The 13,216-nt window shown below is 53.3% G+C and overlaps 2 protein-coding genes across 2 annotated transcripts; both read right to left on the bottom strand.

Annotated features, from left to right (window-relative positions):
- Window positions 1–2,339: 2,339 nt before the first annotated feature.
- On the bottom strand, window positions 2,340–6,890 carry J7T54_002851 (uncharacterized protein; the record flags this gene model as incomplete). Its single annotated transcript, XM_051507479.1, has 6 exons — window positions 2,340–2,967; window positions 3,103–3,610; window positions 3,775–3,813; window positions 5,381–5,871; window positions 5,944–6,767; window positions 6,810–6,890. The coding sequence occupies 6 exons, from the start codon at window positions 6,888–6,890 to the stop codon at window positions 2,340–2,342; spliced, it is 2,571 nt and encodes an 856-aa protein (XP_051361311.1).
- Window positions 6,891–7,593: 703 nt separating this feature from the next.
- J7T54_002850 (uncharacterized protein) lies at window positions 7,594–8,004 on the bottom strand (the record flags this gene model as incomplete). Its single annotated transcript, XM_051507478.1, has 1 exon — window positions 7,594–8,004. The coding sequence occupies one exon, from the start codon at window positions 8,002–8,004 to the stop codon at window positions 7,594–7,596; it is 411 nt and encodes a 136-aa protein (XP_051361310.1).
- Between the last annotated feature and the right edge of the window lie 5,212 nt (window positions 8,005–13,216).

The raw sequence follows: 13,216 nt of genomic DNA, 5'->3' as shown, positions 1-13,216 counted from the left end.
ATTGCTTGTAGTGCATTGCGCTTTTCAATGCAGCTGGTGTGGCGGGTGCAAGCGGCAGCGCCGCATGTGTCTTGACGGATGCAGAGCGCGTCGATCCAGAGAGCCTGAACTTTGACGTAGCGCGTGTAACTGAGAACGCGGCCAAGGACGCAGTCCCGGACTTTTGAAGGGCTGAGATAGTTTCCAGCCCAGTCCTCGACGCTATAGTATCCGAAATCCGGATCTTCATAATCCGAGGGTTCCCAGGTATAGGACAGTGCAAGATAATTTTGCTGGAGGAAGGCGTTGATAGACGTACGGCGCAAGTGTATCCCGTCCGGCCAGAGACATTGGAGGCATCTGACGAAGGAGAGAAACTTGGTATGTTGTTCTTGATTGCGCTCGCTTCCTATGGCGACGAGCTGCGAGACAATGGATGCTCGATGGTGTACGCTGAGTTCATGAAGCGATTGCTCCTTGTCGTCATCAATACTAGGACTCATTGTTTCTTGAAAAATATAGGCCAGGTCAAAGACGAAGACTTTTAGGATGTGTAAACGGAGGGTGCTCTGCGGTCAGATTGAGTCCAGCACCATGTAGGCACTCGCCTTGGAACCCGACGTACTGCACGGACACGTCACCGTGCATCTGATCGATTTGGTCACTTGTACATATCAGCGTGAAGCCTCACTGGTTCGCGATACCATACACTCACGGCGAGGCCGCTGTCGAGGCAGCTATAAACGGCGGCACTTGTTGCGAGACTTTCCTTTTTTTATTGAGTAGATTTTCAGAGATTCCACAGGGTCTTTGGAGGCCTACCTTTGATAGGGGACAACGATTAAAAGCGGGGTTACTCAAGTCTAAGGTGGTGTACAGCGGCACGATAAAATGGTGAAGAGGCACCCCGATACGGTCCCACAATCACTTGTGGTAACACGGATCGCCATTGAACACCCTTCCAGGTGCCGCAATTGTACTTTATTGGCTGCCGTTGTTTTTCTGTCCACAATTTTTCCAATTCACTAGAAGCTTTGACCGCGGGCTCATCGAGTCTTCCCTGACACATCGAGATGAGCTCGCGCTTCAGCTCTTGGTCCTGAACTGTGAAAGTCAAAGCCTGGCGTAGCCAACTCTGTACCATGGGCGAGTCTTGCACACAGTCGATAATAGCCTCATGCTCATGATATTCACGACTTTTGTGTCGTTTGCCTCGCGACATATATCCAAAGTCAGTCTGTGCCATCTACAACGTGCGCGCCATGAACTATGTTGTTAAAACACCTTTCGAAACAGCTCTTGTTGCTCTTACTTCCATGAGTAGCAGCGTTGACAACTCTATGACATGGACGCCTTGGTGATACGGCCATGGGGGCCAAAGAGGAGCGCGAGGTCCTGCTTCAGCCTTTGTCTGCTAAGAAGCCTGCTGAGATTTCAGACCTGAGCCATCAACTACTCATTGTGATAGATATGTATGCCGCACTAGACGCCTGTTCTTGGTCGTGGTTCAGTCATTCCCCGGTCGCGCAAAGATACACTCAGGAGCTGGAAGGACGTCCATCACATACTGGCGCTGTTTTTGCTAGATGAGAAGAGAGGACGTCCGCAGGAAGCGCCATGATGATGGATACTTTCCCCTGCGTGACGAGAATGATGGTCTCTGCGTCTGAATCGTTCAAAAAAAGATTCTTTCTCAGCGTGCGTAGTTGAGTACGTATCGCCATTCTATTTGTAGACGCATTGGGTCGCTACAGTCCATGTCCTACTCTCCCTGCACGCCCATTCAAACCAATGGCTATCCTCCCAATATCGGGGCGACAATCGATCGGTCCCACACATACTGGTGCCACGCGTCATTGTCTATGGCACTGGTCCTTGGCCAGTAGCAGCCTCCCATTTCCTTAAATTCTCCTCCGCTGGTTCCAGCTTGCGAATCTGAACATGCAGTGGAGGCAGGTTCACCTCCGCCCGAGGTGGGAGACACCTCGGTACGAGAGTGAGGAGAGGTACGAGATTTGTTGGTGCGCTGGCGAGGGTTTGGAGCCAACGATGCCGCCGGGTGTGGCTGTTGGTGTTCGATGGTGGATTGAAAATCCGGGGAATGAGGCCATAGCATGCGATACGATGCAGGTCAGAGTCTGAAAAGGAGCGTGTGACAGTGTCGGACTGGCATTGGAGTATACTCTCGTCGACTTGGAGGCTGACCGCTGCGCTCGGCCTTGCTTGTTCACGAATGGCCAGGGATTGTCCAAGACACCTTTATTCATGCCATCCGGGTAGGTGTACGGGGCGCGGAGGGCACAGATCGTGTCCGTCGTACACAGGGAGTACACAAGAAGCGGCTTCGCCCGTGCAGTGCGTCAATTCCAGCGCCACAGCTTCCGCCAAGCATCACGGTCATCGACTACCTGCGGACCCCGCGTCGTGCCTCGCTTAATGGTTAGGATGAGCGTTTCGGCGGGTCTAGTGGTCGGTGGCCGCGTCAGGCCGGTAGCTGTACGCGGAACCCAGTGAGGATGGGCAAATGCGTAGCGGGAGTGGACGCCGTGGCCCAGACGGCGGAGGTGATTTGTCGTGTCAAGAGCCTTGGCTACGCTGCGTGCATAATATTGCGCAAAGTCCACGGCCGCAGCGTCTAGAGCGGTGGTCAATGACGTTACTGTCTTTTGATCGCGCTGAACGTCTCGGCAACATAAGACTTTGCTTGTGACTATGTGATTCGTGCAGCACACTCGCTTCAGCTTCTCCGTCATTATTTGCGCATGGCTGTTGAGGTACCGAAGCTGTTGGGAGACGTTCATCCGCTGCACGGCCAAGTCCAGCACCGCGCCAACCTTCAAGCTCCAAGACAGATGGTACGCTGTCGACGACGTCTCATAGGCCGACTTGTTCTTGCGGGTGTGTCGTTTGAACTTTTCCTCCTTCGCGGCGTCCAAGATTTCGTAGACCTCGTGATTGAGGTGGGCCTCTGAGACGGTCTCCATCTGACTGAGATGCTAGAGATAGAGCCACATGGCGTCCCACTCCCATTCTCTCCCTTGACGTGCTTCGAGATCTTCCAAATCATAACGTAGATCGAGCAGAATCTATAAGAGACGCAGGGGGGCTCCGTGCTGCAGTTACCGGGACGCGACGTTCCCTAGGGTCTCGGCGGATTGCGTTAGATCCATACACAAGTCTCCAAGTCTGTTCATCCTCTCGCGCTCTTCGCCGTCGTCGAGACGGCCGAGGCCAGGGGCTATGTGATTGCGCATCGCGCGGGCGAACTCGCCGTCCTCAGCGATGGGATCAGCCCACATGCCATACCTGAAGAGTCCGTCCTCGGTCACCAGACCAGCGCATCCCCTGTGCCACGCACGCAGCGTCGTGCACAGCTCGTCGAGGTACTGCGTCGCATTCAATATGGCGCGTTGGAAAGTATATGTCTCTTTGCGAAGGGAGGGAGGTACAGCAGTGACCGCGGTGGCGAGTTCTATGAGTGGGCGGGGGATGTCGCCGAAGGTTGCAGGTGAGGGTGCCCGGCGATGGTCAAATTGGATGAAACCGAGGGTGATGGAGGAGAAGAGCAGGATGCCCGTGAGGATGCCTGTGAGGTTGCCAGTTATTAGGAACCGGGCCTGGCCATCAAACGCTGGACGATGAAGGTCCAAGCATAGCAGCTCCACGCCCCAAAATTTTTGTGAAAAAAACAGGGGGAGTTCCATGTTTAGCTCATATAATCATATGAGCACCTTCTTTCATTTTCCGTGGCATTTGTATTACAGCTGCCCTGAGCATGGTCAGCGTCTGGCTCACATGCACCAGCGCCCTGACACTTTGCACCGCCTACGGATACTGGTGGACTGTCAGCCAGCTCCGCCAGCGACTCTCCCCGATGCCAAGATCGATACTGCGTTTAGTAGCACTGAAGGCCGCATGCAATGAATCGAACGTTTGTGTCGAGGTTGTCGCTCTCGTGATTGTGGGAACAAAAGGTGTAAGAACTTGGCGAGATGACCCGTAGCCTACCTTACCTTAGGGTAGTCGGTCGCGGACGGGCGCAATTTGAGCCTACCCTAGGCCCAAGTGGCAATCTGCCCATGGACCATGACCCTGAACCTGATCAGACGCGCAGTACAACCTAAAATGACAAGCAATGCGAGATAGAGAAGCGGATCGCTCATAAACTCGGGGAACTCGATTCTGAGACGCGCACGTTAGGGATGAAGCCTGTGACTGATGTGTATTTGTTGGCCGCATTGCGTCGTTTAGTCCTGCCGGAGACCTTCATAAATGCATTGCGGTTCCGAGCGTTTCTTGAGAGACTGGCAGCCTCTATATAAGAGGACAAGAAGATGTTTTTAAGGAGCGCATGCTCACACGGCGAACGGCAGAATGCTATCTGCTTGAGCTCGATCTTGTTGTGGTCTTTGTGAGCCAGGCCGGGCGAATGCAATCCACAATATGACACGCCCCTCCTTTCAGCAGAAGAACGTCCGCCCCTTTGTCCTCTGGCATTAGGGCGCGTAGGCTGACGGCCGAAATACGCAGTGGAAGGAGAGGGAAATCATGAGAACATGACAATAGCGAGTGACTGGGGCCTACAGTGTTCTAGAGCACAGCTACAGCAAGACGAGTACCACGTTTCTCGAATCCTGCGCATGAGATCTTTATACGTTCTAGTACGAACAGATAATGCCCTTCTGGAACAAATATATATTCATTACAGTCAAGTAAGCAGGAGTCATTCTGAGCTGACCTTGGGCTGTGTGTATAGTCGCCAGCCTCAGCTCTATACCATGTCCGTCTGCAGATGCTCCCATACCGCGATGTGGCCCTCCAATGAGCCAGTCGGCAAGTAGTATACCTCTCTTTTTCTTAGTGAGCATGCGACCGAGGTGTCTCTGTATCCTACCGTTCCGAGGCACACTGCCAAATATGGCAGGCTTGGCGAGGCTATGATCCCGGCGACCTACTGCCCGCTGAAGAAAAGTCGAGTGACGAAAGTGTAGAGCTTCAAACAGAGCGGCGACGCGTCGTCGCGGGAAGACTGACAACAGCGTGCCATGTCGTTGGAAATCGGGAGTTTCCGGACATCCTCTCGACAAGCTGTAGAGGTATGAGGGGACAACGACCACAGGAAGCGCAGCCGCACCAACTCGGGTGGCGAGGCCATGACGTCCTGGACTCGTGCCCAGATCCAGAGTCAAGAAGGACTGCCGAGTGCAGGTAGCAGGCGGACTGAACCTCGCACGTGAGTGGGAGTCACAATGCCTCCATTGAAGCGTTCTTTGATGCGCGGGCCTGACACAACAGAGGTTGTCGAGACTTGCTGCACTTCGCTGGGCCTATCCAGGTGGCAACCCCAAAACCTCCTCCTGGAACGCAGGCCAATACTCCCGTTCCAACCAGTCTAACAGACATCGCAGCGAGGCAACGATCTTGCAGACCCCTTGCTCATCGGAGGTGGACCCCAGGTGCATCCTGGAGTAGAGTGTCGGCTTGCTTGTACCCCCGGTGAACGGATCGGGTGAGTGCTGCGGGGGGAGGGTCGCGACAAAGTACCACTCGTGCCCGCTGATGATGATGCCCGGCAAGAACTCGACAGCGGCCCGGTCGGGAGGATGGCGGCGCATACTCCTCCACTGCGCAGCATGCCAGGTCCCCATCTGCACCTCCGCCTCCAAAGCGTCTCCCTCGCGGCTCTTGACTTCGACGGAGAGACCAATCGGGTGGCGGCACAGCGAGCCAGAGTCTGTATGGTTGATCGAGTTGCCGGGGCGTGTTTTGCTGAGCTCCTCGATGCGGCGGTCGACGCGGCTGCCCGGGTCGGGCTTGAACACCAAGCAGCAATCGACCATCTTGGAAGGCAGTGCCAACCGGTGGAAGTGAGGGTTGATCCTGCTGGAGGTGCTGCACCAGACCGGTCAGTATGGGTACGGCTGGGAGGCTGGGGACGAGGCATAGCAGCTATCATGGACATACCTAGGCCGTAGATCCACGAGACCGGCTGTGTCATTGACGGGCCGAAGCACCCACAGGAGAATGCGGTAATACACCTCGAGGCTCCAGACGCACTCTGGCTCGCCCTGCATATCGCATTCGACGGCGCGCGCGGTGACACGTTTGACGAACGCTGCGAGGGACACGTCGGGGCGCGCGGGGGATGGGGCTTCCACACCCTCTCCCTCGGAGCAGAAGTAGGTCCGTGGGATTTCGAGCTCTTCGAGACCCTCCTCCCACCACGCGTGCGGGAGCTGGGTGCCACCATTTCCAATGTCCCTCAGTCTCCGAAGGACGTTGCGCAAGCCCCCAGGGAGAGCCTCTCTCTCACGTGTAAAGGGTCGCCGGTGGTAGCCTTCGTCATCCAGCTCAGCTGCGCGAAGCTGCTTGGTGGGAGACGAGTTTCTGGAGAGGGATGACGACGCGGATCGTTTCGAGGAGGATCTGCTGGACGGCGTGCGACTCGGAGACGGCCGACTCGGCGGGGCCATCTGGACGCTGTGATACTTCGAGGGCGCCCGAGGCGTCATATCGGCCGCATCCTCCGCGCCGTCGCTGTCGCGATTGTGGCCGTCCATCGCGTGGGAGGCTTCCGGTTCCGTGTTGGGCGGAGACAAAGCCTGCCTCTTTCTGGGCAACAAGTCGATACCCTTGGGATCGCAAAGTCGTTTTCGGTCGTTTGACAGTGTTGGCGCGTCAAGGATTCCCGCCTCCTCACCCCGCTGTCCAGAAGCCTCGCAGTCCTGGAGCCAGCCGAGGATCGTGTAATACTGCTCAATCGGGTATGGCAATTCTTCGGGCATGACCTAATCGTGGGTGGCAGCTCGTGGCGGCGACCGGATGCGTACAATGCGGCGAGACTGCGCGGACGAGTTGAGCATGATGTTGATGCTGGTGTCGACGTTGTTGATCGTTGATGGCAGGGTCATTTGCCGTCGTCCGGACAACCAGCCACAAGTGGCTGACACCGCATGCGCCCCGCTTATGTAAGCAAAATGAGGCTGGTGCAACAGTGGGGCCGTGAAAAGGTTCACGACTCCTGAGCCTGGGTTCACCATGTGGGCTATCCGTAGACGCTTGACAGACGATACGCTCCATTATTCAGCACCCCTGTCCGCGCTCCGCGCGCTACTTGCGTCGGAGAGCGTGTCGCTGTGGCCTGCACGCAACACCCGCGACGCGACGTGGGTGACGCGACTCACCTCGCGCGACCTTGTTAGTACGACGCCACAGGACCATTGCAACGCCCTTGGCCTCTAACAGGCGACTCTGGAGACCGTGTGCCCATGCAGGGATCCACACGACAGGTACCTGATTCTCGTCACGCAGCGCGAGACACTCTGTCATCGACGAGCGATCGACCACCTCTGTACTGCCAACCTCTTCACCTCGGCGGCTCGACCCGATGCAGGCAGTCATAGAAGCCGTCGCGAAAAAACGCGAACCTTTCGTAGGTACATATTTACAGAGAATCACATCGCCATAGTCCTACTAGCGTAAACTAGCACCAAGTCAATCCTTCATCGTCTTCCCGAAGCATAACCGTAACCGCACTCAATCCCAACGCCCCTTTACCAACCACAGCCCGAACCCTCTGCATAAATGTGTCCGCAAGATCTGTCGAATCTTCCTTCACCCGCATCCATGTCCGCAACGGTGGTCCTGCTTCGCCACGGCCACGCTCGAGGCTACGCCTAGAAGGAAGCGCCAGCAACCGCTACGCCTGAACGAGTGACGGGGCTTCAAGGGCTTGCTAGCCTTGTCGTGGCGAATGGCCGTCGGGGCCGGCTGCCCCGTGCGACTCAGGCGAGGCGAGCGGAGCGCATCGTGGAGGGAGAGAATGTCGTCGCTGTCGAACCCCTCCTCGTCGATGGTCTTGTCTCTGGTCGGGCGGGTCTTCCTCCCACGGTCTGTGTTTGCTCCGTGAAACCGGACATTCAGTCGCTCCGGAGCCTTGGCGGGCTGGTCGAGATGGACGACGGCATCGGCGATGGCTTCGCTATGGCTAGCGCGGCAGCGCTGACTGTCGCGGTCGGTCGGCATGGTCTGTTGGCGTGCTGGCTCAGTGTCCGAGTTATTCAAAGACGGCGAGAGCGATGAGGGATAGGACATCTCAACGCCTCCTCGTACCGGCCGGGCTGGTGTCTTTAAGGCTTCTGGTTCTGATGAAGCTGGAATTGCGAGATCTGTCTTCTAAAAGCAGCTCATGACAAAGGCGACATGCGGTTTAGAAAGCATTATAGTCCTATCAGGCCGAAAGGCTATCGTCATTGACAGCCTGCGAAGCGATTCTAAAGAGCAGCGCTGTCGACTGACAGCTCACAATATGGAGCGCCACACAACCCGCTCCAGCCATTGCAAACCACATCTCGTCGCTGCTTCATTGGGACGGTGCCTTTTGCGCGTCGTGATTTTGTGATGATTCGATCGCCCATGGTACAGGCCACAAAGCTGCGCGCGCCAGTCTCGTCCCCAGGGTTCTCCCAGTGTTCCGTTTGGCGACTGAGCCGCATGCACTGAACGAAATGGCAGGATGGTGAGGCGTGTAGTTGGCGCTCGACGTACTCTTGATCGACCACACTCGAATGACCTGTGCACTTCCCACAGGGTACATGTCCCCAACAACCTCGGTCAAGTATTGTGAGGCCTCACCCAGATGATAGCAGAGCTGCCGAAACCAAAGCGTCTTCCGGAGCTCATATCTATAATAGACATGCCTGTTATGGCATCCTTGTCTCACGTATCGACATGACACTCGACATGACAACCTCACACCTGTACGCGGCGTGGTGTCCTTGGCGCATGAAGGACTGCAGATCTTTGGTATGACTTATGAACAGTGAGCTCACGGAATCCGCGGCGAGTGTACGGCAAAAAAATGACAGGCTTCCACAAATTATCATGTGCAGGCAGTTTCACCTCGACAGTAGTGGAGAATTGATATGGACAACGAAGTTGACTCATTCACTGCGACCCTCACATACCCAGTTCGTTGCCATATCAGAAAGCAGGCCCGCTGGTGCTGCTGTGGGAAGAGGTATCGAGCTGTCTGTTTCTCGGATGATCGATTTGACGCCAAGGAAGTCCTGGTGTGCCTGTAATAAAGAATGACTAGTCTGACATTAAAGCGTAGTAGTAGGAGCGTAAGGCACGAAGACCACTAGGCGGGAAAGTTCCATTTCACCACTTTTCAATTGACGTGTTAGACTGTCCGTGGCTCAAAGTTCATTTTGCGGTTAATTGAGTCTTTGCAGAATCGCTTTTCGGACGAAGATTGTCTGTCAGCGAGACTAGAGGTACGTCAGCCGGCTGGGGCCGTGATGGCAGATATCCAGTTTCCGGACAACAGTAGCGCTACCTCTCGAGACAAATCCTTGACAGAGCACGGTTGCCATAAGAGGCAGAAAAAGATGTATTGCCGCATGTCAAAGCCCAACATTGAATGTTGTGCTCGTCTTCGCCCAGGGAGGCCGTGGCTTTGGGTCTGCACTCTGGGTCTCTCTTTCAGAGCCAAGGCCTGGGATATGTGACTGAGGCTGCATGTCGCGTGCGATGCGTGTATGGGCTTTGATCACTTCTTCTGGGAGCAATGGCTCTGCAGCCTGTGACTGAACATGGCAGTTTCCACGACACGCAGATGAGATCAGTCGCGCGACTTATTCAGGGGCTTTTCGTGCGCTTTTGGTACATAAAACTTTGTTTATTGCTGTGTGAGGGTATTGGCCGTCGTTGCCAGGCTGCGTAGATGCTCACTTGAGGCGAAAAATTGACACCTGGCACGGGCTTGCTTGTCAACAACCCAGCACAGTGTAAAAAATTTGCATCGGTGCGGCGAACGCAAACGCGCGGTATCTTGCATACTGGTAATGCTCGGTACCTCTGTCAAACACCTTGTTGTATCGCGGTCGCGAGTCTTCAGGCCCGGGCTGACTGAGACTGAGCCTCTTTGGTTTGTGCTCCTGGTCTCAGTAAAGAATCGCCGTGAGAATTTGAGCGACCGTCTATCTCGCAATGGCGCGGAGCTCTTCAATTCGAAGATAATGTAAGGTCGAGTCTCTTGCCTTCCAGTGCGCCACGATCCAATCTCTCGCCAAGAGCTTCTATTTTGGCCTCCTCCACGCGATATATTTCCCGCGACACTTAGGTGTCGTTGCTGCAGTGCTGAACAGCCGATATCTCTCTAGCACAGAAAAAGAGCAGCTTTTTGATGTTGAAAGAGGCAGACAGATATGGAGTTCGCGTTGATAGCATGATCGAGCACGAGCATGGGCAGGGACAGGTCAGGACAGGGTCCGAAGTATTGTTTCGAGGACGAAGGCAGAATGATGAAATCTTTTGAAGCGTAGCGACCACATTAGGGCTGGAGCCTCTTGGTTGACCTGTCCGAATCCTGTCTGGCTATCCGAGCGAGACCAAATGTACATGGCTCGCAAAGGAAGCCGGTGCTATCGCACTCTCCACAACGTTGGTAATGGTGCCATGAAAGATCAATGTCCTTGAGACTTTTTGAGGAGCTGCGTCAGCAGAATGCGTCCTAAGTCGAAGGCATGGGCGACAATGCCAAATGGCGTTGCGATATGTAGTTGCGGCACTATAGACTAGCACATGCGATAATCGGGTGGAAACGCAGTAAGGAAGAGCTCGCCATCGCCAGTCAAGAGCATTCTGTGCTTTGCAGAAGCACAAGGACGTCGGCCCTTCAAGGAGACAGAGACTAGTGCAATGTCCAGGTTCCAGAGGCGCATATAGGTAGATCGAGTACTCTGTGGTCCCCTTTGCCCTGCGTCGATTGGCGAAGGACAATGAGATGGATTGTTGGATTCAACAATGGCCATGCTTGCGCTGGGCCCTCTGGTGTCCAAAGAATAGTCTGGCACTGCCGGCAGGACTGCTGCTCGATTGAGGCGCGAAGAAATACCGTCTTGCAGGTCTTTCATGTTTTGGACATTCCCAAAATTGTTGATGGCGCCCTGGAATTCTAGGACAGCGAATGCAGATTGCGCAACATCTTGTATCCTCCTTCGATAGCACAGCGTTGTAGGCTGGCCCTTGCTAGGTTAAAGGCTCATGGTATCTTGACCCTGCGTCATGGGCCCCCAGCATTCGAGTATGCTCTGCGGGAGGCTCCTTTACAGAGTTTCTAAGGCAAAGAACAGGAATTCACTCAATCCATAGCGGAAACGTCGCTGCGCAATCTGGCCAGAACAGAGGACGACACCAGAGCGAGGTCCTACTCGAACCGGCTCTGCAACTATGGCCGATCCCATTTGCTGGTGCCGTTCCCGCGTTGCTGATACGCAAGAGTCCACAACAGGAGTGTGATATCTTTCTCAGTAGACAAGGAAGTTCGTTGCGCGTTGTGGCAATGTGCCTAGGTTGACTCTTTGTAAAGTCTACCTCCACGTCTTACCGCCTAGACCGCTGCGGCTCGAACAAACGGCATGCATCGAGCTGCACCCGGTCCGGAAGTAGAGAGCTTCGTTTGTCCTTGAGAGTAGTTTGGATTCGAACCGAGAGTCTGCAAGTAGATGCAGTGGCGCTGAATGGGGTGTAGCACGGCTCAAGGTTCATCCTCGACGATATCTCATCTCTGTTGGCGGCGCTGGACTGTTCTTCGGGACTTGTCAAAGGTATTTTGACCTAATACGATCTACTCTTCGACGCACCTTGCGCAGCCCTGTGTTGCCATGATGTGGAAGTGGCGCCAGAGAAACACTATGCAAACTGGCGGCGAGCTCAAGTTGCCACAGTCGGCGGAGGCGCAGCTTCTGTTTTGGAAACTGCTCAGCTTGCCTTTGTGAACAAGGAGATTCCACTAGGAAATCTGCGACTGGAAAGAGATGGCCTGTAGTTGGAAGGCCGTCGCAGGAGAAGGGCTCAGTCGTGGCTCTAAAGCATTTGAATCAGCGCTCGAAATATTCGTCGCCAGGGACAGAAGTGTGGAACAGTGCCGCGCAAGAAGTCGAGCGGCCTTTGAGCATCACTCGTACCTTGTCAAGCGTACCGCTCCAAGGTGCGGGAGGGAGACGTGTCGGCATTGCTTATTCAGATACCGTAGCGAGTTTCGAAACTCAATCATCTTTGGCGAGACTCGAGGGCCTGGTGTTACGACCCAACATGCGGCCTTCACGTGCTTCGGGCACCCCCTACTTTTTCCCACCATTTATAGCACGATCATCACTTACACAAATGATCGCCCCCGCGATCATTGCGATTATCACGAATCGCTACGAACAAGCAGATAGATCATTGCCGGGGATAATAATCGCCTTAGTATATAGGAAGCCTAGCTTCATTATAGTTAGTCTTTACTAGCTCTCCTTAGCTATTAATATAATTATCTACGTAAGATCTACTATCTCGCATATAGACTATAACCCGACCGCTTAAGTTAACGATATCCTAGTATACTTAGTTTAATAACCGACTTCTATTCTATCTACCCGGTAGCTAGTCTAGACCCGAATATTATATATTAATAGCTCTTATTTAGTATACTACTATATTAAGTACTTAAGTAATACGATACTATAGCTAACGAATCCTCTAAGACTAAGGGTAAGCACGCCGAACCTATCTAACCCCCGCCGGAGGAAGATATCGGCATAAACTCGGATAAGTCCGAGGATAAGGCTAATATCCTCTAAGGCTAAATTTAAGAACTTAGGGGATAACTATAATAAGTCGCTAATATATAGACTCGCGATAAAAAGTAATACGATAAGGTATATCGTAACTTTAACGAAGGAATAGCCTTATAGTAGGAATAGAACGCGTAATTAAGAAACGAAATAAATAATATAAGTAATAATATTATTCGCTAAGTTATTAGTAAGGACCTAAGAGAGATTATAAAGCTACGCTAACTAGGATTATTCGATAATATAACTAAGGACCTTTAAAAATTCCTAACTTAGGTTAGAGCCTATTAGTAATATTTTCCCTCTATCCTAAGGATAGAAAAGGATAAAGTATACTATATAGCGGGATATCTATCGGGAGCCGCCTTAGCTTAGTTCGAGCTTATACTTCGGGACTTTATAACTTATATTTATTAGTACCGAAAGTAAGATATAAAGGATATCTTTATATATTACTATAACTTTAAAGAGGTATTAAAAGCGACCTTCGGAACTATTAATAAAGAACGCCTAGCTAAGAACTAGCTAAAAGCGTTAAAATAAAAAAGATTAGCTTCGGACTATAGCGCTATATTTATTTAGATAGTATCTAGAATTATAAAGAGCGAGGGAGA

The sequence above is a fragment of the Emericellopsis cladophorae genome, assembly GCF_022114955.1.
Source record: "Emericellopsis cladophorae strain MUM 19.33 chromosome Unknown NODE_32_length_265932_cov_108_382166, whole genome shotgun sequence".
In the NCBI taxonomy this organism is placed as follows: domain Eukaryota; kingdom Fungi; phylum Ascomycota; class Sordariomycetes; order Hypocreales; family Bionectriaceae; genus Emericellopsis; species Emericellopsis cladophorae.
Note: the sequence above shows the minus strand (reverse complement) of the source record. Positions and strands in the feature narration are given on the sequence as shown.